Source organism: Rhopalosiphum maidis, chromosome 2, assembly GCF_003676215.2.
Source record: "Rhopalosiphum maidis isolate BTI-1 chromosome 2, ASM367621v3, whole genome shotgun sequence".
Classification (NCBI taxonomy): domain Eukaryota; kingdom Metazoa; phylum Arthropoda; class Insecta; order Hemiptera; family Aphididae; genus Rhopalosiphum; species Rhopalosiphum maidis.
In genome coordinates, this window is record NC_040878.1 from 54,377,370 (window position 1) to 54,404,667 (window position 27,298).

The 27,298-nt window shown below is 27.6% G+C and overlaps 3 protein-coding genes and 1 long non-coding RNA gene across 5 annotated transcripts; 3 read left to right on the top strand and 1 right to left on the bottom strand.

Annotated features, from left to right (window-relative positions):
- Positions 1-17: 17 nt before the first annotated feature.
- LOC113551364 lies at positions 18-2,749 on the top strand. Of its 2 annotated transcripts, none has more exons than XR_003405116.1 (3): positions 18-903; positions 2,319-2,462; positions 2,544-2,749. It is a non-coding gene; the product is annotated as an uncharacterized LOC113551364 (long non-coding RNA). The 2 variants fall into 2 exon arrangements; XR_003405117.1 differs by having other exon boundaries at positions 2,558-2,749.
- A 7,966-nt stretch (positions 2,750-10,715) lies between these two features.
- LOC113553346 (39S ribosomal protein L11, mitochondrial) lies at positions 10,716-11,509 on the top strand. The gene has a single exon (XM_026956643.1). It carries the CDS (start codon positions 10,863-10,865, stop codon positions 11,451-11,453), a length of 591 nt encoding a protein of 196 aa, XP_026812444.1. The 5' UTR covers positions 10,716-10,862; the 3' UTR covers positions 11,454-11,509.
- A 1,245-nt stretch (positions 11,510-12,754) lies between these two features.
- Positions 12,755-14,913, bottom strand: LOC113551487 (selenide, water dikinase). Its single transcript, XM_026953754.1, has 2 exons — positions 14,663-14,913; positions 12,755-14,421 (listed from the first exon to the last, which is right to left on the bottom strand). The coding sequence occupies exon 2, from the start codon at positions 14,415-14,417 to the stop codon at positions 13,185-13,187; it is 1,233 nt and encodes a 410-aa protein (XP_026809555.1). The 5' UTR covers positions 14,418-14,421; positions 14,663-14,913; the 3' UTR covers positions 12,755-13,184.
- Positions 14,914-17,091: 2,178 nt separating this feature from the next.
- On the top strand, positions 17,092-24,775 carry LOC113552053. Its single transcript, XM_026954720.1, is given in 9 exon segments — positions 17,092-17,148; positions 17,652-17,833; positions 18,069-18,294; positions 18,357-18,685; positions 18,799-19,009; positions 20,581-20,863; positions 21,944-22,254; positions 22,345-23,641; positions 23,643-24,775. Coding segments are annotated over 8 exon segments (3,831 nt in total). The 5' UTR covers positions 17,092-17,148; positions 17,652-17,784; the 3' UTR covers positions 24,768-24,775.
- The last annotated feature ends 2,523 nt before the right edge of the window (positions 24,776-27,298 follow it).

Below are 27,298 nucleotides of genomic sequence, written 5' to 3' on the forward strand. Positions count from 1 at the left end.
TATTATTGTTGTGTTGTCGAAGCGCGGGACGTCGCCGCCGACGCTAGGTAGCGCCACCGTTGAGGAGTCGACGGAAAATTCAATCCCTCGCGACTCGTGATTTTCATCTTTCAAATTGAATTATATTACTGGCGGGCGGCGGCATTGCCATTCCGGCACTTTAGTATTTAATTTTATACTTTGGAATTTGATGGGATTCTGGTACGAAAATATTGGACGGTGTTTACTGTTTAAATATTTATGTTATCGTTACCTATTATATTTCAAAATTGTTTACTCATTTGTCGTTAGTCGTTCTTCATCGATACTCGTTACTATTAATTAAATCGAAAACCGCCGACGTATTAGAGTTATTGGTGCGGACAATGTGCAGGTCGTATTATTAGGTATATTATGCATATTACGCCGCGTATAAGGTATATACTAGTTGTGCGTACCTATACGATATTACAACGGCGAAAGCGCGTAAGGTCGACAGCGGTTGCTTATAGCGGCGATTGGGAGGGGGAGACTTTCACAGTTTCACGCATTATATTTCGTTCGCTTTTGATACAGACCCAGTTAATAGTTTTGTGACTTGTTCGGTGCTATTATGTGTATCGTCCACTCCCGACGTAATCGTGATTATCAATGTAGGTACTAGATAGTAACAGGTGTTTGCTAGATAACCGTGAGGATCGTGAGAAATAACGGTGAATGCATTACGCAGGTACCGAATAGTGACTGACTACCCTACAGATCATTTTATTCCTAATTAATATATTATAACAATTTATAAATTAATTTTATAATATATATATATATATGTGTACAGATTATAGGAAGTTTAATAGTTAATAATAATTTTAAAAAGTCAAGTTATATCAATGGATAATCTTTCGATCCTGGATACTCATATATTAGGTATATACTTATCATTGCTAATTTTTATTGTTTCCCTGCCACTATACATTTATCTTAATTGTTAATTGTGCTAGAGAACCGGTATAAATATTCTTGACTTAACCCTCTCCAGCCCAGTGATAATTTTAAAGAATTAATTAACAGTGATGATGTAGGCAGTTAAGCATTTAGGCTATGAATAACACGAATGATTATGTTAGTTTATATTGGTTCTGCAATTTGTTCTATAAATAATTTATATATAAAAATACACATACAAACAATATTTAATTTATTAAAATATAAATAATTAATCTTACCAAAGCTATTGTTGGTTGGTCGATCCATACCAAAATTTGAGGTAGTATACTTCGATTGATTCGTATATAGAACTATAGAAGAAATTCGATTACATTGAATCTTTCATAGCGCAGTTTTTTGGTAGCAAAATGTCTCAAAAGGGAACAAATTATCCCGCGGAACAAAATATCACCTTACCATATGTATTATTTAAAAGACAAAATAATTGTATTAAATAAAAATTTAAATTCATTGATTAAAGTACTTATAAATATTAATGTGAATTTATCTTTTTTTAAGCACCAATTAGAAATAGACGAAATTACATAAGTAGCTGGTGTGAAACTTTTTACATAGAAAGAAAAAATATGAAGATAAAGCCCTCATCTTCTTCCAAAAAAATTAGCCTGAGTTACGCGTTTATGCCTATCATATTATAGTTATTATACTTGGTTTTATTTTAGATTTTAGTGATTTTCTTGTTAATAAATCAAATAAACATTCTAGATACAAGAGTCCTAAGAACTTATAATTGAGTTATTCCATAGTATTTCATTCTTAAATCTTACTTTCAATTTCATTGTGGTTTATGCGGTTTATAAGTTTATATTATTTCGTTATAATTTGTACTGTTTTAGAATTTTGCCTTTGGTTAATACAATTCGATAATTTTTCAATATTTTAAAAACAATAGCATAATAAAAAAAGTGGTATAACTTAAGAAAATTAGCAAAAAATAAAAATGTCTCTCTGTTCTTAAATTAGACAATATTGTCTTATGACGAAGAAACCTGAAGATTTAAGTGATTTAATTGAAATATGCCTAGTTATTAAATTTTGAACAGTGTGTATTCTTGCAATTTTCTTGTAGCTAAACAATTACCGATGATTATTATTTTAAGGGTGAAGTAATTGGGGTAGCTTCAAGGATTTACTTGGTGTGTCAAAACTCAACATGTTCTGGGTTATTTCATAATAGATTAGTATTAATAAAATGAATACAGGTATATATATATATACACGATCGTAAAGACGGTGATTGAATAAAATATTGGGTATAGTATAACCAATACAATATTATTATTACGTGTGGCACATGTTAATGGATGTTATTATAATATAATATTATTTTTTAGCGTCATCCGGTCCACCATAGTCGACGATGTTATTGTTTTTTTTCCAAAAATGGTCGTGCAAAAATTCTTTAATATCCGGTTTCCAGACTCCACGAGCGGAACGGGACATACCGGACGTGCATCATGCTTACATCCCCATAATAGGTAATAATATGTTTATAAATACGTAGATATTTACATAAGATATACATATAAATATGTAATATTAATATTATAATAATACAGGTTTCATTACCTAGATATATGTGAACAAATTGGTGAAAATAGGAAGGAGTAGTTACTATTGCATCGAAGACTTGGTCCTCTAAAAATATTCGTCTCCGTGTCGAATATATAAAATGTACCTTTCAAGTTACAACACGGCAATTAATATTCTTTGTTGTAATTATGTTTTATTTATTATTTTCTATAATATATTTTGTTAATGTTTTGCTAGGCCTATGTGTCCACGGTTCACCACCTACCTTGATGGCTTTGGATATTTGCGTCCATTAGTGGTTTTTATCCATTTACTATAATATGTAATATGTGTTTCGAACTTTTTTCATTTTTTTTTCAATTCCAACCCATCCGGTGCTCAAGGATATAAAAGTTGAAAACGTATGTGTATCTACGAATATATCAATATACTTGAGATATAGACGATATAGTATAGTCGTCACTGTTTGCGTCTTTAGCGTTTACAGAGTTTGAACATTTGAACATACATTTTATTCCACCGAAGTGTCTACAATCTATAATATATTAAAAACTGCGATATAAACACGGGTTTGTTTAATATATCTTATATTTATTGTAGTATATAACATATAATACGTTCGTTTTTTTATGTATTCTTATATATAAATATGAACCTTAATTTTTTAACAATGTCACTCGATTCAACGGTTATGTCAAGGTTACGAAGTGAAAGATAACAACAATGCTATTATACTAATATTATTATTCACTGCAAGAATGATAATTAAATAGAAAATTTAGATTCGTGATGGATAAAAATATATAATACATAATATGAGTATAATATGACTGCGCTTTTCTAAGTCTAACCAACTGCTGCGGCGCGATGGTATAGGTAGGTATGTACAATGTACATATAATATTATTGTGTTCTAAATTCTAATAGAGTTATATTATTTATTAAACGCGTTCTATATTCATTTTATATATTATTATTATGTACGAACCACGAAATATAATAAAAATAAGGAAAGGTCACTGTTTCACCGCAGTGGTCTGGAACGGCCATAACCTTCTACTAAATACCTGCATAAAGTATATATAGGTACATACGTACATATTATATAAATATAAAATATTCTATATATTCGTATATATGTCGGTGACACACTATATATTTTTATAATAATTACACGAATAATGGGAATATATAAATATATAATATACCTACGTCAGTTTTAAAAACGAATTCACCAAATATAATATTAGTTTAATAGTTTAATTGAACATGAATAATACGTAGCAGCTATTTATACCAAAATATAGAATATATTAAGCGTATACAGTGTACATCAAAAATGTATTATAATATTAATACAATATGGTCTTAAAACTCTAGTACCTATAATTGCATTCAGTAATACCTATAATATGATATATACTGATTATTAATAAAACATTCAAGTGATTTTTGATTTAAAATTTTAAAATTAACAGAATACATTTTACTACTGAACAAATTTACGTAATATTTGTCGCAATGCGTCACCATGACCTATAAATTCGGTGAATATTTTAGACAATTATTTCCAATGGTCAAAAATGATATAAACAATAAACATAGGTATATATTACCATGTATTACTTTAGGGATTTAGGGACTTTGTTTCTTGATACTTATTAATTGGCATGGAAAATACAAATTTGAAATGTTATTTTTTCCACATGAAAGTATAAGGTGATTTTAATCACAACATTTTGATTTTTCCGATGCTATAACTCCTTTACTCCTATGTAACCTCAACTTTGACTTTGTCAACAATTCTTATGATGGATGACATGTACCAACTCAGTTTATATTAGTATTATGATTTATGAGCATTAAAAAAAAATAAGTGAAAATAAATTATAAACAGATATTTTGTCTACATAAAATTTTCATTAGTTTCATAATCACTATACTGTGACTTTAAATTTTATTAAATACGCATCGTTTAGGGAATTTAATTTTCCGTGATGACATTATATGTTGAAATATCTTCTTTTAATTTTAATTTTTAAAAGACGAAGTATTATAATACTTATATTTTTTTCTATCATACTGCCATTACTACCGATATCTATAAATATTCATGCACATCTGTTTGTTGATTTGTTCTCTCTAACATTTTTTTTTATTCCTTAGGCGTGATACTCTACTAGTTTTCGTTTCTTTTCTCTGCAGATGTTTTTAGTACTGACACTCTAACAGTACTGTTCTTTTTCATAACACGCGATTAATTCATTTGATATCTGAAGCCTTTTTTTATCTATATCTTAAAATTATTAAAAAATCTTTTATTGGTTGCTCTAATATACACTAAGCAAAATAAATATACATTATTTAGTTTTCATTTTTTTTTATATAATATAGTACAATTAATGTACAACATAATAATTAAAAATGGAATAATATGTAAATACCTACTAAGGAAGTATATTATAAATTATTAAACATTAATTAACGTAAAATTACTATAATATAGTAATATAAATAATAATTATTATACAATAATAATATAATTCAACCTGCTTAATGTCTATAGGCTATAGGTACTATTGTAATGTACCTATATAACTATATTATATTATCTATGATTCACTTCGTAATAACATTAAACTATAATGCCGTTTACACACGTCTCTGAGGTCTGAAGTACCGATTAGATATTATTTATTAATGGCATGAAACACATTGCACGTGTAGTGATAATTTAATATATATTATTTTAATAAGCTCCTTATGAAAATATAATTTAACCAATACTAATGCAAATTTAACGAATTTGAGTATGCGCTATATTTAATGACAGTTCCATGTATACATTTATACATGATTTACACACACACACACACACATAAACATAATATATACATAGTACCTATATTAGTATATACGTATATAAAATATACTGTATAGTATATACAATATAGCGTATGGAGTATTACATACAGTATTATTACTTGTGTTGAAGAACCAACCTGTAATGATTCACCTGTAACATTTAAGAATAAATTATGTATCTAATACGATTAAGTATGAAATGTATACATAACATATATCGAGATGTATCTACCTATAGTAATTTACCTGCCAGTCTAGCCATCAGGTTGTATACTTAAATACCTAAATACCTAATATAGAATAAAATATAAATGTTATAATGACTTCTACTGCATAAGAAAACTAGATGATTTTAAATAATGTAATAATACAATCTAAAGCTTAGGTTAAGTTAGGTTATACACACTGAATGGAAAAATAAAGAAATGTGGAACATAATGTAAATAATATGTTATAGGTATAGGTATAATATAATCTCTTACATTTAAAAATTACGTAGCGTAGAGTAACTGCTTGTCTGCTTTAGTCTAGGTATTAAAAAAATAAAAATATCTAGATACACAAAATATGTAGATATTATTTACATTTGTTATTCGTATTTAAAATTAATACAAACCAAACATATTTCAAACTAATAATTACTAGTAACAACTTATGATTATACTATGCGAACATGCGGTCTTATGCAATTTTATTACCTATATAGCCTATATAGGCTATAGATATATATATCATAGGTCACCAAATAATATTTTTTAAGGGCCACTGGGCCACATTAGAAATCTGAACATTTTTCTTGGGCCATCAAAATTCTAAGTACATATAATGACAAATATAATGTTGTCGTAGTGCGTGTTATTTATTCTTTGTCTGCGGGCTGGATAAAATTTGTTCACGGGTCGTATACGTCCAGCGAACCGCCATTTAGTGATCTCCTTCCTGAACTATATACTTCATTAGATTTATCTAAATATTAACCGAAAAAGTATTGTCGCGTTTTTAAATTAAAATTATTAACAATTTAATATAATAAGGTTCTTAGTAAGATAGTTGTTATTAGTTCCTATCTAGATATTGTTAATGTTAAACAATCCATGAAGTTATTAACCTTATAAGGTTAAAATACAAATAATGAAATAAATATATTTATTATAACTTTTAATCCACTATACATTTCTACAATATATTATACTGAGTAATATATTTAATGTAATAAACTTATTATTTAATAAAACCACTTATACGTTTTTGTATTGAATGTTTTTTACATAATTTTAAGTCATTACAAAATAATTTTCTTGAAAAAAAATTACAATTTTCACAATTTTTTTTATCATTATAATTTTTAAGTTTTTTTATTTTTTAGAATGACAACATACATTTTTTATTTCATATTCTACTATTTCTACTTCGGAATATGTAATTAAAAATAAATGTTGTCATTAACACAATTCAAAAAAAACTATGACGATAAAAAGTAGTTAAAACATACATTTTTAGAAAAATATTGTTTTTAAATGACTTAAAATTATGAAATGAATAGAATCATAATATATATTTTTTATTATTGTATATTATACTCATAAGTGTAGTTTATTCTACACTCGATAACATACAGGTTACGTACAGGATAACGTATACGTATGATTAACTGTGTTATTTTTTTGTATAGATATTAACCAAATTCTAGAATAATCTTAATGTGCTTCATTGCCCGGGAACTTTATTTTTGACTCTTTTTTACTTTTTAGATTTTATATTATTCAAATTTGATAAAATAATGTGGAGTGAGACGGGTGGGCAAGTACTGTCTACTGTTATATTATAAGGTATATCATTCGTAGGTACGAAGTACCGTATTACTATATATCGACATATTATTCCACATTTTCACCTTCAACGCGCCATCAATCACAGAATTAAAAATAATATTATTTACGTCTGCATTTAGCATTGCAACGGTTACATCACAAATCTATATATATTATATTTTATATACTAATATGTACGTATTAAAAGTTGTTTGATTTTTTTAAATTCTTGCCTCTTGGATAAATTGTTTATGTATGCTCTTTTCAAAAAAAAAATTGAACCGATTATCAAAAACTAGATATTCATATTTAAAACTTATACCATTCTCATTGTACCTTAATATTTATTTAAAAAAACTGGAATAAAAAATTAGAAATCTGTAAAAGAGTGTACGTCTGTCGCATACAGAGCTGTGCCGTGGGGGGGCCTATGGTGCTGCGCCCCGGGCGCATGGTTTAAAGGGGCACCTAAAAAATTGAAATGTATAATAATAAAAAATCATAATAAAATAGGGGGTGAATATTTTTAATATTGCCCTTGGCGCCAAATCTTAACGGCATGGCTCTGGTCGCATATATTATGATGCATTTCTTAAATTTTTTCTACAAACTCTAATCTATGTCCAGACCGGTAGTTGACGCTATAGACGTCGCGTCTGGACGCTTCAGGGAGACAGTACCTTTAGGAAATCGACTCATGACATATTTTTTTCGTGACTTGTTTGAAATAACATTACATTAATTATTGACTAGACATCCTCCTTAAAAAGATCCTGTATAAGCAATTTCTTAGATAATTGAATATTGAAAATTAAAATAATGTTAGTTTTCTATCTTTTATCTATCTAATCTGTTGTATGGATTGAACAATTATAATAATATTATAACTGTATCGCAGGTCATAGTCCATTGTTAAATATTTTTTTTATTTCTAGTTAGATGGCTAATTACAGATGATTCATATTTTATCAGAGCCCAGAGGTTGTTTTTTAAATTTAACATACGTACCAAAACCCGGTTTAATAGTTTATGTTAAAAGTCTCATGATGCATCATATTATTTTTAATTGAAATAGAAATAGAAATACAACTCTAGCATCCACTAGTATATATTACTATAGTATATATATAATATATATTTTATAAGTAATAGATTAACTATTAAAATAAAAAGACTTTGAAAATATAATGTTTAAATTAACATTTTTTTAAATTACCTACTCAAGTATATAAAATATAAATAAGATATTATGGAGTTACCAAAGCTAACGCATTGTTTGTTAAACGTATTCATATAGCCTCATAAGATAGAATATGTTTTATATATATTATTATAGTATCTAATGAATTAAAAATAGTCAAATAGTAAAATATATGTTTTACTGTCCTAGCTTAGTAAACAGCAATTTAAATATTTTGTATGTTGAAAATGTTTTGAAATAATTACTTAAATAGTGTTTGTGTAATCATGTATATAAATGATATTATTTAGGTAATAACTAATAACCTATTATTAGCCTTTTAAGCTGCAATACATGCAAGTATTCAACATAAATAGGTAACTACCTAAATAATAATTAAATTTTACATTTAGTCAAAGTAGTTTTAAATTATTAATACTTCGTTAGTTCTTTATCGGTTCTGTCAAGTGTTCTTGTTGTTTAATACATTTACGAGTATCATAAACAATGATGTATCTGTATAAATACAGGTAGAAATTAATTTTAATTTTATATTTATTGTTTTCTAATAACTAGTTTATCCAACAGTCAGCATCTTACTAATATATTGTTTTAATTTTTAGATATTTAAAATTTTAATAAAAAACTAGATAGTAATGAAATTAAACAATTGCCTGTTCTCTTTGATATAGGTGATGAGTGGGGCTGGGATTTATATGTAATAAAAAACCAAAAATATATACATAATATGTAATAAGAAAAATGTAAAATTATGTTATCGTATAAAATTAAAATTAAATTCTTAATCATTTTTGAATAATATACAATATACAATTAATTGTTTTTAATTTTTAAATATATTTTGTCTAATGTATAGTTATCGAACAAAAACAAATAAGATAAACTATAATCAAGTTACTAATATTTAACTAATACTTTCATATACTTACTTATTTCCTATATGTATTATTAATTTACAATTTTTACGAGTACTATTATCGAAGTATAAATTTAGAATATTACTAAACTACCAAAATTGTCAACATATACGAAATATGTAAAAACATGTAAAATAAATATGTTTTATTTTATTGCATATCACTTGAAATTAATTTATCATTTGCAATAGTTTTAATTATCATGTTTTAGTGAAAATATGTATTTACATACAAATTCCAGCCCTAGTGATGAGTATAGGACGCAGGTATTACTATACTCATCATTAAGTTAATATTAAATGAATGTATTGCCATATAGAATAGATATAGATTCAATTAAATTTAATCTATCTTGTGGTATAACCTACTGACTACTGTAATGGGAATTATTAAAATTTGAATTCAATCTTAAACAATTTTATTATTATTTCAATTTTTGTAGGTACTTACCTACCTATACAAAAAACGGTTGTGTGTAGACAAGTTGTCCGCTTTATGACAGCATGTATTTCTAACTTCTATATAAAGTTTTGAATTAAATATTACTTTAAATTTTATATGAATTTAAAGTACTTTATCCAGTAAATCCATTATCTAATTTTCTACTAAATAGTAAATACCACCCTCAAGATTAAAGATCTAAACATCTTATTACTACTATCTATATAACGTATTACATTCATATACATAATATATATATAAAAAAATTATTGTAAAACTAACACATTCATCGTACCTACTACTTAGAATTTACAACATATGTTGTTACTATGTAGACCATTAATCCGCACTGCCGCAGTGGCAGTCAAACAATTTCAAAGTCGATCATGTTAGAATTTATTTTTAGGGCCACTCCCATGAAAATTAATCGAGGTTATAGTGAACAAATTGTCGAATGTCGATAAGTTTTATCTGTATAATTTTCTATGGAAGTCGATCCTCAAAGGTGAAGTATATTTTTAGTAGATCGTGACCGAAAAAAGTTTGACCACTTCTGCGTTAAGGCTTTAAAGCTATAAAGTATAAACTTAGTTATTATTGTTATTGAGTTTATGCTTCATATAATATTTGTAATCAGAGACGTCCACATCCGTGTTTATATAGTTATTAATTATATACATTATACAATACAAATTTACAAAACCGAAATCACTAATCAAAAAGTGGGCTTGTTTGTTATTTTTATCACACTTATATAGTGGTTGTTTTTATAGCACAGATTTCTATACTATAGTATAGAAGTCTGTGTTTTATACATGATTATTGATAATTAGATATAATATAAGTATAAGCACATCGCGAGTATAAGTATCTCGTGGTTTTATAGTTTATACCTTATCAATATTATTACTTAGATCACATGGCAAAACCATAAAGACCAAAATTACAGATAACATTATCTATAATCACGGTTTCATATTTATATATTATATTTTCAAAATCAAATAAATCAATCATATTTTAAAGCTTAGTTCAGTGTTTTGGATGTAAAAATAATTACTGACCAAGTAGTGTCAAGAACTAAGACATAGAGTCCAACTGTTTCAAACCATGTCGAAGTACAATGCCAGTAAGTTGCGACAAATGAAACAAGGCGTTGAGAAAATTCAACATGGTAAGTTGAGGACAAACATACCGGCCGGCATGGCCACACCAGGCCCTCCTCTCGGACCTATGTTGGGCTGCAGAGGTATCAACATTACGACGTTCTGTAAGGATTTTAACGAGAAGACCAAAGACATAAGAGAAGGCATACCTCTGCCAACTCGAGTACATGTCAATCCTGACCGAAGTTATCAGATATCAATAACAAAACCTCCATCTATGTATTATCTGAAACAAGCTGCAGGCATACAAAAAGGAGCCATGAACCCTCTGAAGGAAACAGCTGGGATGATTACGCTTAAACACGTGTACGAAATAGCATTGATAAAGCAGACTGACGAAAACCTAGAATTTAGAGACCTAGAAGAGATATGCAATATGTTAATTTCTACTGCTAGGTCTTTGGGTATCAAAGTAGTCAAAGAACTAAATGCAGAGGAGTATCAAAAATTCTTAGAAGAACGAAAAATTGTGTTGGAAGAACGAAGACGAGAATTACAAGAACTGAAAGAAGCAAAAATGTTAAGAACGGCATAAATAATTAATCATCATTGTTAGAAGTAGGTATCAATAAAAGTTAGTTTTATACAACATCACTGCATATTTTCATTTTAAATTTCTTTTTCTTTTTTTACTGACAAGTATCCATAAATTTAGTTTGAAAATATATTTTAATGTACATAATTATCATGTAGTCATCCGAAATGTCTTAAACAGGTACAAGTGTTTAATTGAATAAAAACAGACAAATCTAACCTACGTTAGATAAGATAAAAGAATGACTATAAGGAATTAATTGGGGGGGGGGGTAACCATGAAGGTATACAAATATTAGGAAATACTTTGGAAGTATATGAAAGTTCATATAGTTGGAAGTCTGTTTTACTCAAAATTAACTAATGGTAACCCCCAGGTATTAAGTATTAAAATGTGATCATAACATTATTGACTATATCTGATTTAGTAGAATTTCACTGTATAGAGCTATTTAACAACAGATATTGGAACTAGTGCATAGTTCTAAAAATATCTTAGTCAAACTTGAAATAGTTACTTGAACATAAACTACTTTGGTCAATCTTATTCAATTAAACAAATTGTATATTGATATTTAATTTATAGGAGTATTTAGAAATAATAATTAAATACACATACAATTTTCATCTATTGTAATAATTTAAAAAATTATTAGACAAATTTTATTTATGATATTTTTTTAATTTTTCGAGATATCTTATAAAAACAAAATTCAAGATTTAGAATAATAAAACATTAATTAGTGGAACTATTTAAAATTACATAAATGAAAATTGAAAAGCTTACAATTTACAGATTTGCTTATATGAATATTAACATTTGCTTTAATCTGTTTAGAATAGAGACAACAATGTATAAGTTAGTGTAAGGCATATATAACGGTGAATTATTATAGTATTTTTTAATTTAGTTTAAAAATATTATTAAGAATACATTTGATAAAAGATGTCAATTATTTTAAGTTTAAATAAATTAATTCCAAACAACAAACAATTTATTATAAACTTTATTGTAAAGAATTATTAAAATAGAAACAATATAATATACTTTGTGCACATAATATTATTTTGTGTACAAAATAAAATATTTTTGAACTTTTTAAATTCTATTATATATATGTATATTTATACATAAATACATAATAGACTTAACACAATATTTATTTTAGTTTAAATATCATTAATTGGCGCTTATTGCTCAGAAATCATTATGTTAATCGCATAATATTAGTTAATATTAACATTGATATCAATCTATTAAAATAATGGTAAACCATTTATTGGATTTATAAATACATATTATATTCGGTCCTAATTCAAAAACATAAAAACTAATAGCAAATTTACAAATTGTATTCCATAATTTCTATATATTGTACAATAGATTGTTTAAATTTTTTTAGGTTTGTAAAGACTATAAACCAATTTACGTAACCAGTACATACAAATATTTTTATTTGATTAAAACTACATAAAACAAAAATATAGACTTTAATGAATGGTCAAATGTAATTTGAAGTATTTGTAAGAAATATATACATGTATCTTTTTAATAAATCTAGCTGTGGTGAAAAATACACAAAAAAATAGAATAAAACTACAAAAAAAAAAAAAAAAATAAGATTTTGTATAAATTAAATCTTGAAATAATGGAAAGCTAGATATTAAATAAAATAAAAAATGTATATTCCTTACAACTTCTCGAGTCAATGGCACTAATTTAATTACAGTCCTACCACAGTTCTCCATCTTTTTCTTTAGCTGGAACTTCTATTACTCTAGGTTTATCTATTATTCGTGCAGTGCGATTGCCTTTTTCCACAATACCTATAATCCATGCTTGATACCCTTCTACTTTTTCAATATCCTTACAATACGCTGCAGCTTGCTCTCTTGGTAAGCAAATTAAAAGTCCACCTGATGTCTCTGCTGAATGACCTTGTAACAATTGGAACATATTGCCACATGCCTTTGCTACTGATGCCATTTTGGCAATTACTGGAAGATTGTGAATGACAAATGATACTTCATTTTTTTGATGCTTTGCTAATGTTTGGGCATGACCCAATAAACCAAAACCAGTGACATCTGTTGCACCATGAGCATTGTATTTGTGCATCAATTTGGCTGCTGTTTTATTCAAGCGAGCCATTGAGTCCATAGAACGCTGATAAGCTTTTCTCACATCCTCTTCTGAAACAATTAGTTTTATTCTATTCCATTTATCTTGTTGGTCTACCCATTGATGAGCATTTACAGCTACCTGTGTTCCAAGAGGTTTGGTCAGTACAAGAACATCACCAACGACAGCATTGTCTGGTATGATAAATTCGTTAGGTTGACAAACAGTGGTAGCAACACCTCCAATGGTACACCATGGATTTACAACAGTTTGCCCACCCGTCACTGTAGTACCAGCTTCAAAAGCAGTTTCTTTAAAACCTTTCATTATTAATGGTATCACAACATCTCGTTCCTTTTCAGTCATTTTAGTGGATACGGATAGTAACATGAGCATATTGTCACATTCGGTAACACCCATTGCATACAAGTCGCTCAATACGTTGGAGCAGGCAATTTTGCCCATGACAAATGGATCATCAACAAGAGGATAAAAATAATCGGTTGTCTGTACTAGCGACAGACCGCCGTGCCTAATGGGTACGACGGCAGCATCCATCCCAATACCAATTTTGGTCATGGTCATGTGCATGAAGTGCGACTGTTCACCATGGCCATTTTCATCCTGTTGGAAGCCCTCCAGGAGCTTGTTGAGCACTTCTTGGGGCACTTTGCAACCACGTCCTTTGAGGTCGGCAAACCTGGTTAGCTTAAAATGCGGGTCCAGGTCGTGGATGAGCGGGTCGAAAGGTCGTCGCAGTGGGATCTGATCGTTCTGTGCCAGCTCAAGCCGCACCATCGCCACATTGTCCTGGGCAATGTTTGTGTGTATATAATCACCCATCGTCCTATTACACACAAGTAAACAACGGTTAGAAGTAGATTCACAGTAGATACAACGATATCGGTTTGGCTAACGACAAGACGGCAGGGCAGCGGCGGCGGCTGCGACGATGACTACTGTACGAGCTTCACAAGAAACGGCAAGTCGTCAGTGCATCGTCTCGGTCCACATCGTTGTGCGTGTGTACGCTACGTTCACCGCCGACGGTATTTAATGCAGCAATAAATTTTGTTCGACGCACTTACGTTTACGTGTTGTGACGCCCAAGTGCGCGAACCGGTGTATTAACCGTCCAGACCAGCAAGTCTTCCGCCGCCACCAGTGACCAGACCAGCGGGATCGTAAATTGAAATTTACAAATTTACCGGGAAACAAGTATAAAGTACCAACAAAACTTGGTGGTAAAAGATTAATTTTATAAAGCAGCAATCAATGAATTTCACAAACACAACCCCAAACAAAACAAACGACAACGTAGCTCCTGAACGCGGTCGCGTTTGTCATCATTCCGTTGATTATCAACAGTGTGACCGTATGGCGGCGACAACGAGCCGGCTACTCGGTGGTTCCGACGACTGTACTGTCTACAAGCGGTACGAGAGCGCCAAACAAGCGTGCGTTTAAAATTACGATAAAAAAACACGTTCTTTTCATGTTAAAATCAACGATTTGATATTCCTGTGACAAAATGTTGGATGAATTGTTTAGTAGTCGATAAAAAAAAAAAAAATTCTTAAAATTAATCTCATTGTATGAACTTTTTTAATAATATTATACAATTATTAATAAAGACACAAGATATCGATTTTAATCGATAAAAATAATAATAATAATAGTTAATAATAACTGTTTTTCAACTTTGTATTTTACATGTTTTGTGTATTATTTGAATATTTTGGAAGGTTCTAATATTTGTTTAGTTGTTCAGTGAAAAATTAAGAGAGGAGCAAGTGCTTACCTTGTCCATCATTTCCCACCACATTTAGGCCGCCGAGTCCTTAGTGTATGGGTGTTTATTTAACAACTTATATATTTATCGATACATAACAAGCGATCGTAATTCACAATGTTTTTTTTTACTCATAGTGTTTAAATATGTTTTTATATTAATTCAGCCTTAAGTTTATTATGATTATAATTTCTTTTTACTATTGTTTCTGCAGGAATACAATCGTTCACGTAGAAATAATTTCGTTTTACTTACTATGTAGTATGTAGGTCACAAGTGCTACAAAATACATTATTAAAAAATCACTTGAGTAAATAATAAGATAAATATGAGTCAAAGTTAATAAAATGAAGATAAAATAATATTATGTCATAAAAATAATGTAATTATAACATAAATTTGATTGTGTTTACTAAACAAATTATTATTCTAGTGATTAAAAGTTTTTTTGATTGTAGATAATCGTAATAACACTAATAACACGATTTCAAAGAGCACTGAAACTTAAATATCAGTATTCAATTTATATAATAATAATTAATAATGTATAAATATTGTAATGAGATATATTATGTTTACTGCTATAAATTATTCATGAATTTAAAATTGTTTTCATTATTCCTTTAAAAACATTTTACGCATCAGATTCAAATAATAACTATCACATGACATTTCTTGAAAAACAATAAGCTAAAATCCAAAAACTTCAAAACACTAAATGGTTATAAAATCAACTGAAATTGTTTTCTTTTCTTAGTATGAAATATGACTATTGGACCATTTGTTTGTAATAAGTATCATATAGTAGGTACCTATTGTAAATTGAGTGTAATGTAAATAAATAAAAATAAGCAAGTTGTTTAAAAGGGAAATATATACTTCTCTTTAAGTGTAAGTATATTTTATACTAAGTTCGAAATTTCATTATTTTTTTGTGCGAGAAAAAATATTTTACAGTATAATATTTGAGAATTGTATTATTATTTTTTTTAAGAGGAAAACGCAATTTTTATTTTCATTTTCAGACCCACGTGTAATATTAACAATAAATGCATTAACGTAAAATCATTATTTATGATTTTTGAGTAATCTTACAGTAAAATTATAATGATCTAGAACAAAAGTTATAAAGAATAATATTTTTGAGAATTTGACATATTGGTTTTATATTTTATTGTTATCTATTATATGACTTCAAAAATGAAAAATAATTGTTGATAATAATGATGATATTAAATTGTTTTTAAAAAATATATGACAAACCTATAAAATATTTTATTCTCTATTATTTTTGTAATGGGTAATTGTCACATATAAGATTATTCAAAAACATAAAAAATTGATTTTGTATGATTACGTTTTGTCTATAATGCAAGTGGGTCAGAGTAAATAAATATACACTCTTTTAATAAGATGATTTGTTGTGTTCATATTTTAGATTGCAAAATTATAATTCTATATAAATTAAAAATAAATAATTATTTGATTATTGAATTAAGTATAATATTTACACTATTATTTAATTATCTAACTACTGGAAATATAGTTTTACTGAATAGAAAGTTATAATTATTTACAATTAAAAATAAAATAAAATACTTTTCTTTCCAAAAATGTTTACATTCAATACCTTTTTTTTTATAGTATTATGATCAAGATTAAGAACGAAAATACAATGACAACGTCGAATACCTCTTACATTTGAATTCATTATGTGCAGTGCATCAAAATAAATTATATTCATTAATTCATTTGTAAATTATTACACACAACAATTATTAGGTATAAACAATATAAACATTTAATAAATTAATAGAGATCCGTAATTGATCTATTTAATTTTATTGAACCACTATTAATTAATTGTTTATGCAACTTGACATATCGTGTATTATACTTATACTTAAATATACAAATTTAAAAATATATATGTTAATTAAATATGTTTTTTCATTGAATTTATAACGAAAATTACGTCATGTTAAATGTGAATGATTTTTCCAAACAAAAATATAATATTGTTCCGCATTCTTATGTCAAATTACTACACGGGTGAACAGCACCTGAGTAACAACAAAAAAATAAAATAGTACAAAAAACACGAATTAAAATTGTTTTTATTTTGAAACACATAAATTCACAAGTATTTTTTAAAACAAGAGGGATTGTGTGTTGAAGATTCCGACCGAATTAATGTTATTTAAAAAATGTCACGACTATGTATACGAGTGTATACATCTCCAATTAAAATAACAACAAACTCAATTGTTTATGTTTCATTACAGAAAATATCATCGCGTTATATATACAAGCAAATGTGCAATATGTCTCACAAATCACGCCGTTTTCAGAACATAATGTTATAGACAAATTAAGTGGTCACTAGTGCAGTGCTTGCTATTTTTAATTTGTTTCTTTATGTTTTCAAAAAACACAAATTCGTCTAGAACACCGACCTACGTTCTTGGTAAGTGATTCGCATTTGGAATTTATATTTTTTTTATATAATATAATATATGTATAAATAGTGTACACATTATATTATATGGATAATATTGATTGTCAGATTCCATTGAAATACGGACTATACTTTTGTTACTAAGACATGAGTGATAAAATTTTTCAAATTTATTATACTATCATTTTCTGTATGAATAAAGTAAGTCGTAATAATAGAATTAATGGAAAATATTTTGTTGCAGATAATATAATGTTTAACATTATTTGGTTTGGAGCATTGCTCTTGTTTGGCACCTGTTTAGCAAACCAACAAAATCCAAGTATTCTAGTGCAGCCTGGAGGTTATTCGTCTAACGTTTTATCTATAAATATCAATACTAAAAAATGTATTCATACCGTTAGCGATCATTTCTTAAGTATCGCACTTGAACCGTCAATTATATTTTCGGCATTGCAAAAAAACCTTGGGTTTGTATTTATAATTTTTGTGTAATCTTTCCTTATAAATTAAATTAATTTATGTATTATAGGCCAACCACCATTAACATGGCTAAAAGCTTAAATCCAGCGTACATAAGAATATCTGGTCCGGAATGCAATTTTTTTAAGTTTCAAGGAGGTGAAGACATTTTGAAAGTTTCACAAATCCATCCCGTAAGACAAGAAAGAAACAATATAACAATTACTGGCTGGCACTGGTCACAGTTAAATGAATTTATAGCCAAAACTGGATTGGATTTAATTGTCGGTTTAAATGTTATGAATAGACAACACGGGTCGTGGGATCTTAGTAATACCTTAGATCTTATATCATATTCGGATAAACATGGTTACGATATGGCGTTTCAAATTGGCAATGGTAGCTATAGATATTTTTATTAATAAAAGTATGAGACGAAAATTAAACAATTCTATGTTAAATGTACAATGTACCTATCATAAAAATATAATAAACTAAATAATATTATTCAGATATTCAAACAATTGGATCGCGTATCGATGGTTTATCACTTGGTAAGGATGCAAACAGATTACGTAAAGTACTTGAAGCGTTCCCTAGGTACTTGAATTCACCAATTATGGGCCCTGATATTAGATCGTGTGAAACTCAAGAAGAAGCTCGGTATTTGAAGAATTTTATTATAGAATCTAGTCCTTCGCTTTCTGCAATATCATATCAAGTGTAAGTAATACAAATATTTTTAAATCTGAATTATACATAACTCATAAATCATAAATTATAATATAAATGACTACCTTATGTCTAAAAATATTTTTAAGATTAATGACTTCACATTTAATCGATATATTGAAGTTCTTCATATGCTATTAAATAGGAGTTACTAATTAAATTGTACATAAAATTACTATTTAGCCCTTTATTACGCATTTATAAATACCAACATATGAGCTATAAGTCTATAAACAGCATTTCAAATTGGAAAATAATATAATAAATAACAATATATTATACAATAAAATTTTTAATTTTAATTTTTGTTAACTTTTATTTATTGATAAGTAGCAATAGGTATACCTATCATCGGCTACTGCAGAAGAACTTTAATACACGATCTTGTTTGTTAAATTTAAATTTACATTGAGTCAAATTCTAATTAAAAACATTTTCGATTAGTGAATAAGAAAAAATTCAACAAAATGTGTTTGATATTCAAATCTGAAATCTCAATACACGAAAATATGTCTAAAAATAGCATTTACAGTTCTAAATAAGTAAAATAATTTTTAAAATCGTAAATATGCAAAAATAAGTAAAAATTTGTATATAATATACAATTGATTGCTAGAACATACAAACCTTGATAATAGGCTTAGATTTAAATGTTTAAAAATATAAAAAAAGTTATCTAAAGAATGCCTTTTAAGTTTCGACGATAATAATGCATTAGTTCCTTTAACAATGACTAAGAATCTCAGATCTGTTAAATTATGTACTTGGCAGTATTGTTACGAGGAATTATACTAGTATCATAATCGTATAAGCCACCCCTTTCCTATCAGGTACGTGAATATGTGCTTATTTTTTTTTTTTTTTTTGGGGAGGGGGAGGAATCACCTTTTTCAGAATAGTTGATGCTTAAAATAGCTTTTTTTATTAATTATTAATTACTACAATACGATATTTGGGGGAGGGGGCGATAACTGTATACTAATAAGTACCTAATCTGTAAGACTGTAATCACATATTTTATTATATTATACTTATATATTCACTTAATATGATAGGCATATTGAAAAATAAATATAATTATGGCATACAATTAAAATAAATATAGGTATTTCGAACAAAATTCATCAGTTGTTTTATAAATTATATAAATTATATATTCTCAAAACTTCGACGATATCATATATTTACCATCACAAACTAAGGTATATTATATTGTATTTGTATACACAATATATTATAATATATTAGATAGAAGTTAGAAGGCCTTTAACACCACAAAAAAAAAAAAAAAAATGAAATAAAGATTTTTTTTAAATTTTGAATAGGTATTATGGGAATAAATATGAGTGTATGACAGTTTGCAGTGTATTAAAGAACAATTTTAATACCTTTTTTTTTATTATAACTCATGTTTAGATTTACTTACCAGTATCGTTTAAAAGTACCTTAATAATATAAAATTCAAAATTATTTAATGTTATCAATTAATATTAATTGTTATTTTTTACCAAAATTGTATTATAATAAAATGAATAATGAAGTTTAATAATACATTTTTTTAGACCCTTTTCAAGTGAGAAAAATGTTGAAAATCCCGCCGAAATATTCAGTTATATACAAAATCAAATGGAAGCTCGAGTGTGGCAAAAAGATTTGACAAACAAATATTTAGGAAAAATAACCACGAAGAAACCATTATGGATTGTAGAATCAGGAAATAAAGATAGAAGAGGAGATTTCATAGATGGATTGGTTTGGGCACAAAGATTATGTGCAGGTGCTCGAGTTGGAATAAATACCATTATGAGAAAACCATCGTTATTATCGCTTAGTGAACCGACTCCGGTAATTACACTTGAATAAAATACATTTAATTAAATATTATTATTTATGTTTCGATAATGTTAGGTAAGGGTAATCAAAATTTGAATGACCTTAAGAAAACTGTATAAAATATATCTATAGAAACTTTAAAACCAAATTTAAATTCTACATAAAGCAATTTAATATTATTTAGGTTTAGTGCAATAATTAGATTATTTAGGTGTTTTAAATTTCAAAAACAAATAAAACTTATATGATTATAATATATATATTATATTATTTATTATTATTTCCATGGAAACGTACAGCCAATTGTTTTCGGTGAATTTAACCGTAAAAAACATAGACATAGGTAGTTTAATACTATAGATTATGGTATATTTGGTTCTCTTAAACATATTATAGGTAATTTTCATTTTCAAAATTCCTTGCAAATTTTCGCGATTTTAACATATTTCGTAAACATTTGAATTTTAAATGCTTATCAACAAAAATTGTGACTAAAGATTTTTGATGTTTTTTTACTACGATAAGTATAACATATAATGAACCTTGTATTAAAATTTGAAGATTTTTTGGTGTGCCAAATTTTTTTTATAAGCATTTCAAAAAATAAAACGTAGAAAAATCGAAAATTTAAATTGTCTATAAATAGCTTAAAAAAAGTCAAGATATTTGAAAATTTTATCGTAAATAGATAACGTTAATATAAACATTTGGTGAAAATTTCAAGTATTTACAATGATATGTTTTTGAGTTACAGTAAAATAAAAAAATCGAATTTGTCGAAAACTGATTATGCTTATATGCTAATATGCTTAAAATTCCCGTTATTCGTCACATTTTTAGGGTTTTTTCTAACGCTTTTGAAAACTACTGGAAATTTTTTACTTTTGACCCCCCCCCCAGAATACCAACTAGATGAATTTTCCTTTTCGAAGAGGGGCTGATGTCAAACAATCAAACCATTATTTCTACTTCAAAACGTGATGACACACAAAAAAAACATACATCGTTATAAAATAAATGATAAATTACAATTAAATTTAAAACTTAATAATTAGAAATTACATTTTTTAATTCAAATTATTATTTGTGTAGGATTATTGGGTATCAGTTCTTCACAAAGCTTTGGTTGGACCAGAAGTTTTAGACATTAAGATTTCGGCTGTAAACAAAACACGTGTAGAAACAGTTGCTCATTGTACAAAAATGTCACCGTACGATCCCAACGAAGGAATATTAGCTCCTGAATACCGATATAATAGGGGTGCAGTTGTAATTTTTGGTGTAAATATGGGATCAGAAACAGTAAAAATATCATTAAAAACAGGACAAGTACAAAGTTTACCATTACACCAATATTTCTTGACTGCTAACAACAGGCGAACCAAAAGAGCATTTAAGTCTTCGTAAGTGGAATATAAAACAATTGAATATACCTTGTATTTTTAATTATGTAAATCGTAGAATATTTAATAGCATTCATATTTTTTATTTAGATCTACTATGCTTAATGGACAAAAGTTGATTTTATCACCTGACGGTGATGTTCCAATTATATCACCAAAAGTTCGAATATCCAACCAATTGATTACTATTCCTAGTCAATGCGTATTTTTTTTAGTATTACCGGACAGTAAATCAAAGGCGTGTATGGCGGTTCAGATCGAAGAATCGAAAGAGTCTTATAAAAACGGTGTCAAGGTTTTAGATCAAGAAGAGTTTGACGAAACCGATTACAATACACCAGTATTAGATCAAGAAGACGAATCGGTATCAAACGAAAAACAAATGTATGTTGCATTCCGACCTAAATATATCAAAACTAATGATGATTCTATGGTTGAAAGGCAAGAAGTCAATAATATCCAAAATTCTCAACAAAACAATGAAGGCTCTTCTAATATTGAAAACTTACAACAATCTGAACCATTGATAAAATATGTCACTTTTTCTAATAATAATTGGCTTTCAAAATTCCCCAAAACACTAAATAATCGAGAATATTCTGAGGAGCCTTTGACATTTTCTTCAACTGAAACTGCCACAGTAGAAATACAAACAGAAAAAAGTCCACTACCTCCTCAAAGTAGAAGAGAAAAATATCACATTCTTGCACAAGCAGTTGCTGGTAAAAGATATCCAGAGAAAAACTTCAGATCAGATTTATATTCTAATTTAGATTCTGCTTTATTGTCTCTTAAACCTTCTCAGAAGTTAAAATTAATAAAAAGATCAGCAGATGACACAGATTTTAGTTCAAGAGAATTAGATGCAATTATTAAAGAATTTACAAACAAAGAAATACTGCCATTGGACCCATTTTTAAAAACTGATCAATCCTCTTCTGAAATATCTTTTAAATCTAACGAAGATCGTTTTAATGCACATGACCGTATTAAAAACGAATACACAGTAATAAACACTGAACTTCCTGATGTGAAAAAATCGGAACTTACTTCACACACAGCACAACAAATTACGATTACATCAACTCCTTCAATGTCAACTGCAGTTGTAGATAAACATGCAAAACACGAAAGCCATGTTCAAAAAATTAAAACCAGGGCAGAACAAGCTTTAGCTAAAGCAAATGAAAAAACTTCTCAAAAAATTAAAGGGAGAAGACAGCAAGATAAATTTAAAGATGAAGTCAAAGATCCTACTCTACAAGACTCAATAAGCGAAAAGCCGGTTGTTAAAAGTACAAAGTCGATCACTGAAAATTCAATGATAGCAAGTACAAAATCAATAGCTGGAAAGTCGTCTCTTATGACAAGTACACAATCAATGACCTACCAATACAGAGTTGCCGAGTAACGAGAACATAACTAACTTGGCTGAAAAATTAAGATATAATCGTCAAACAAATAGTACAACTACTGATGGAAATTTGAAAATAGGAAGACCTCGAATCAATTTGAAATCGAAAAAATATATCAACCTTTTAGACTTGGAAAATGCCAAGACTACTCCAATAAGTCCTTCTCCAATAACCGAAATAACTTATTTTGAACCTAGCACTACAGAAATGTCTACCAAAAAGACCACAAAGTTGAGGACTTTTACATTTAAACCAAAAACTTTAAATTTAACTAAGCCTCGAGTTATTGATATAGCAGAAATAAAAAATGGCAAATCAATAATAAGAGAAAGTCGTGAAACAACACAACAACCATTACAAAAATTGAAAATCAAACCAGCTATACATCCTTTAGGAAAAGTAAAGACTCCACCAAATGTCGATATGGATCAAATTGTGACTAACGAAAAAATCACGGAAAGATTAGTCGAAAATCTTAGGGATGGAAAAAAAATATTACAATCCGAACATATTGTCAGCCCAATAGATAAAAATGAAGATAGTAAACTTGAAAGTAAAACATCAGCAGCTGTTAAAATTAAAGCGTTAGAAGAAAAATTAAAAAATCGTAGAATGGAAATAGAACAAAAAATTCACCAAAAAATTCACAAGGTTAAACGGTCATTGAAAAACAACATAATTGAAAATGACATAATGGATATTAATGATATTTTGAATTCCGATAGATCCAATGAACTTGACATAAATATTGAGCCAGCGTTGAAACACGAAATTATTAGGTATCCCCGGTCGGTGGCTGACTTTACAGTTAAGCTGAATGAAGTGAATACATATGTTGACAAAATAAAGCATACTATAGATCCAAAAATCAATGAAGTCACAGAAGACAGCTTGATGGACTGGAAAAATAAAAACGAAATGAATATTTTGTCAGAAGACAGTGGGCTTGATAATATAAACATTAAATTAAAACGTAAATCTATTTTTGAGGATATAGATGAGGACGATTATAGTAAAACAACTATTAATATGGTTAATAAATTGATTGGCCATATGCAGACATTTTGGAAATATTTAAAAAAAACTTTCCAATTTTAAACCTATGTCAAAACAATAATATAATTTAAGTATAATGTTAGGAATTTTTAATGTACCTACTACTTAACTTAAAAATATAATATAATTTAATTTGTTTAATTTTTTTTTTATTGGATTTGTATAAATATGTATTAATTAATAATTATTTAATTTTTTATACATTTATTTATAGAATTATTGAGTAGGCATACAAATGACAATACTTATTTTTTTTTTATAAAAATACCTAATACTTTTATTATTATACTTCATTGTAAATATTTTAAATAGCCACTTTTATACTATATGCAATACAATATTAGTTTGTATAATGTTTTGATTCAATTTTGGGTAGGTAATGTATATTAAATCAGACAAAGTTATATTAAAAAATTGTAAATTAAGAATTAATTAATTACATAATATATAGGTTATACTTATATCGCTTACAAAGGCTGTAATTTACATATTATAATTTTTAAATAATACCTAATCTAATATTATAAACATTAAAATATATTATATGGCTAAAGTTATTATTTATTATTAATATATAGTAGGTTGTAGGTATACGATTTTGAGGCTGCGTATTACTTGCGTTTCAAACACGATTTACGATAGTACTATCTTAGGTAACAGCCCCATTTTGGAGATGCAACTCTACCTATTATTCTTTTTACCTGCCTTATTGCCATAATAATTGTCCTGACCGAGTTTCGTCCATAAATATTAAGTCTGTGTTAAGTCTGCGACCACAGAATGACTATAATAATATATTCTGTGCTGCTATTAACATAGACAATTCAAATTTTTAGCTATGTATAATTGTTTTAGTATGTTTTTTTACATAGTCTGTAAATAATTTGTATAATTTTATTTATTTAAATGTAATATGATAATTTAATGTATAATATAATCAAATGTAATAGAATTCAATGTCATAATATGCAATTGAAATATTCTGTTATATAATAGTTTTGTAAAAATTAATTTATGTTATGATTATTATTTAATTATGCTGGACATAACTAGGCTATCTAAAAAGTTATTCTTGGACGTAAATAGATTAATAGGCTATGGCCCTTTTTGAAGTTTGAATCTATTTTGGTGGGACGCAAATCACTTAATGACAATGATCTTAACGGAAGTAGTATGCACCAGATTTTGAAATCATTAATTAAGTATAGTTTGTATAATAAAAAAAAAAAAAAAAAAAAAAAAATTAAGTTCTTAAAATGGCAAATAGTATATTTTTTACTAAATAAAATAGCTGTAATATTTGTGCGCACGATAAGTATAAAGTAAAAATAATTAGACCGTCTAATTTAGACGAACAAAAATCAATGTACGTCATTAGTATTATTTAAGATAAAGAAAAAAATTGTAAAAAAGATGAGATTTAAAGCCAATTCTTCAATGATTTAAATCAAATATTGTATAAATAACTACAGAAATGATAATATAACTAGAGATATGTGTACGTAATTAGGTAAACAATACAAATAAAATTATTCAAGTCTAAATATGATAAGTATATTACTTATCTTGTGAGCAATTATGTAAATTTTAACGATACTAAAATATGAATTGAGGGCAGCACTGCCAGCACTGGCAGCAGACCTAATCTACTGGTGAATATTTATACATAGTAGTGTGTTATGGTCTTATGGAGTGACTCAATATTATATTATCATATAGTGTTTTCCTTTTAAACTGGGTAAAAAGTAATGTCCATAAAAATTTCAACAGTCCGTTTATTTGATGAACTAACGCTTGTCATTTAATCACACAAAACATCGGTCATCAATACAATATATTATAACATGATCGCAATCGAACTTCTCACACCTTCGAATTTTAACCACAGCTTATAAGTGATTGGTCATATACCCATATAATCATATCTCAAAAAATGTATTTTTATTTATTATTAGCAAACTCCGAAGCTGGTTTTTAATTATATTGAAAAACATTGAAGAATTGAATAATGAAGTATAATGTTATAAACTTATAAGTTATAAGGGTACTAAAGCTATGAGAGTAACACTTTCATAAAAACGTACACCTTACACTTATTTTCACTTATCATGACTATTTACGTAATTCTGTCTCAGCTGGAAATTTACTACTATTATAATTTATTCATGGGCCGGAAGCCCAATATAATTTTAAGAGATATTAATAGACTTAAATGGGTGTTACACACATACCTAACCTTACAATTTTTAGTCGTTTCGTTGCAAAACAGCGAAGTTAATATAAATATCATAATTTATGAGATACAGCTAATTATAATAAACTATATAATACCATTGATTATAAATATTTATAATCAATGATAATACGTTCTAAAAATTAACAACAATATCAGCTGTGCAGGTCAGTGGCGTGCTCATGGGGAGGGTGTCAGGGTGTCATATCCCCCCTCCCCTTTGGATTTTTCTGTAATGTTATATTATCTACATTCTACATAAAAAAAATTTAGTGTCTGTGTCTGAATATCCCCCCTTTTTTAAAAAAACTGAGCACACCACTGGTGCAGGTTGTCGTTG

Excerpts from the sequence above, each read along its gene's own strand:
- LOC113553346 (XM_026956643.1), top strand. The coding sequence starts at position 10,863 with ATGTCGAAGTACAATGCCAGTAAGTTGCGACAAATGAAACAAGGCGTT.
- LOC113551487 (XM_026953754.1), bottom strand. The coding sequence starts at position 14,417 with ATGGGTGATTATATACACACAAACATTGCCCAGGACAATGTGGCGATG.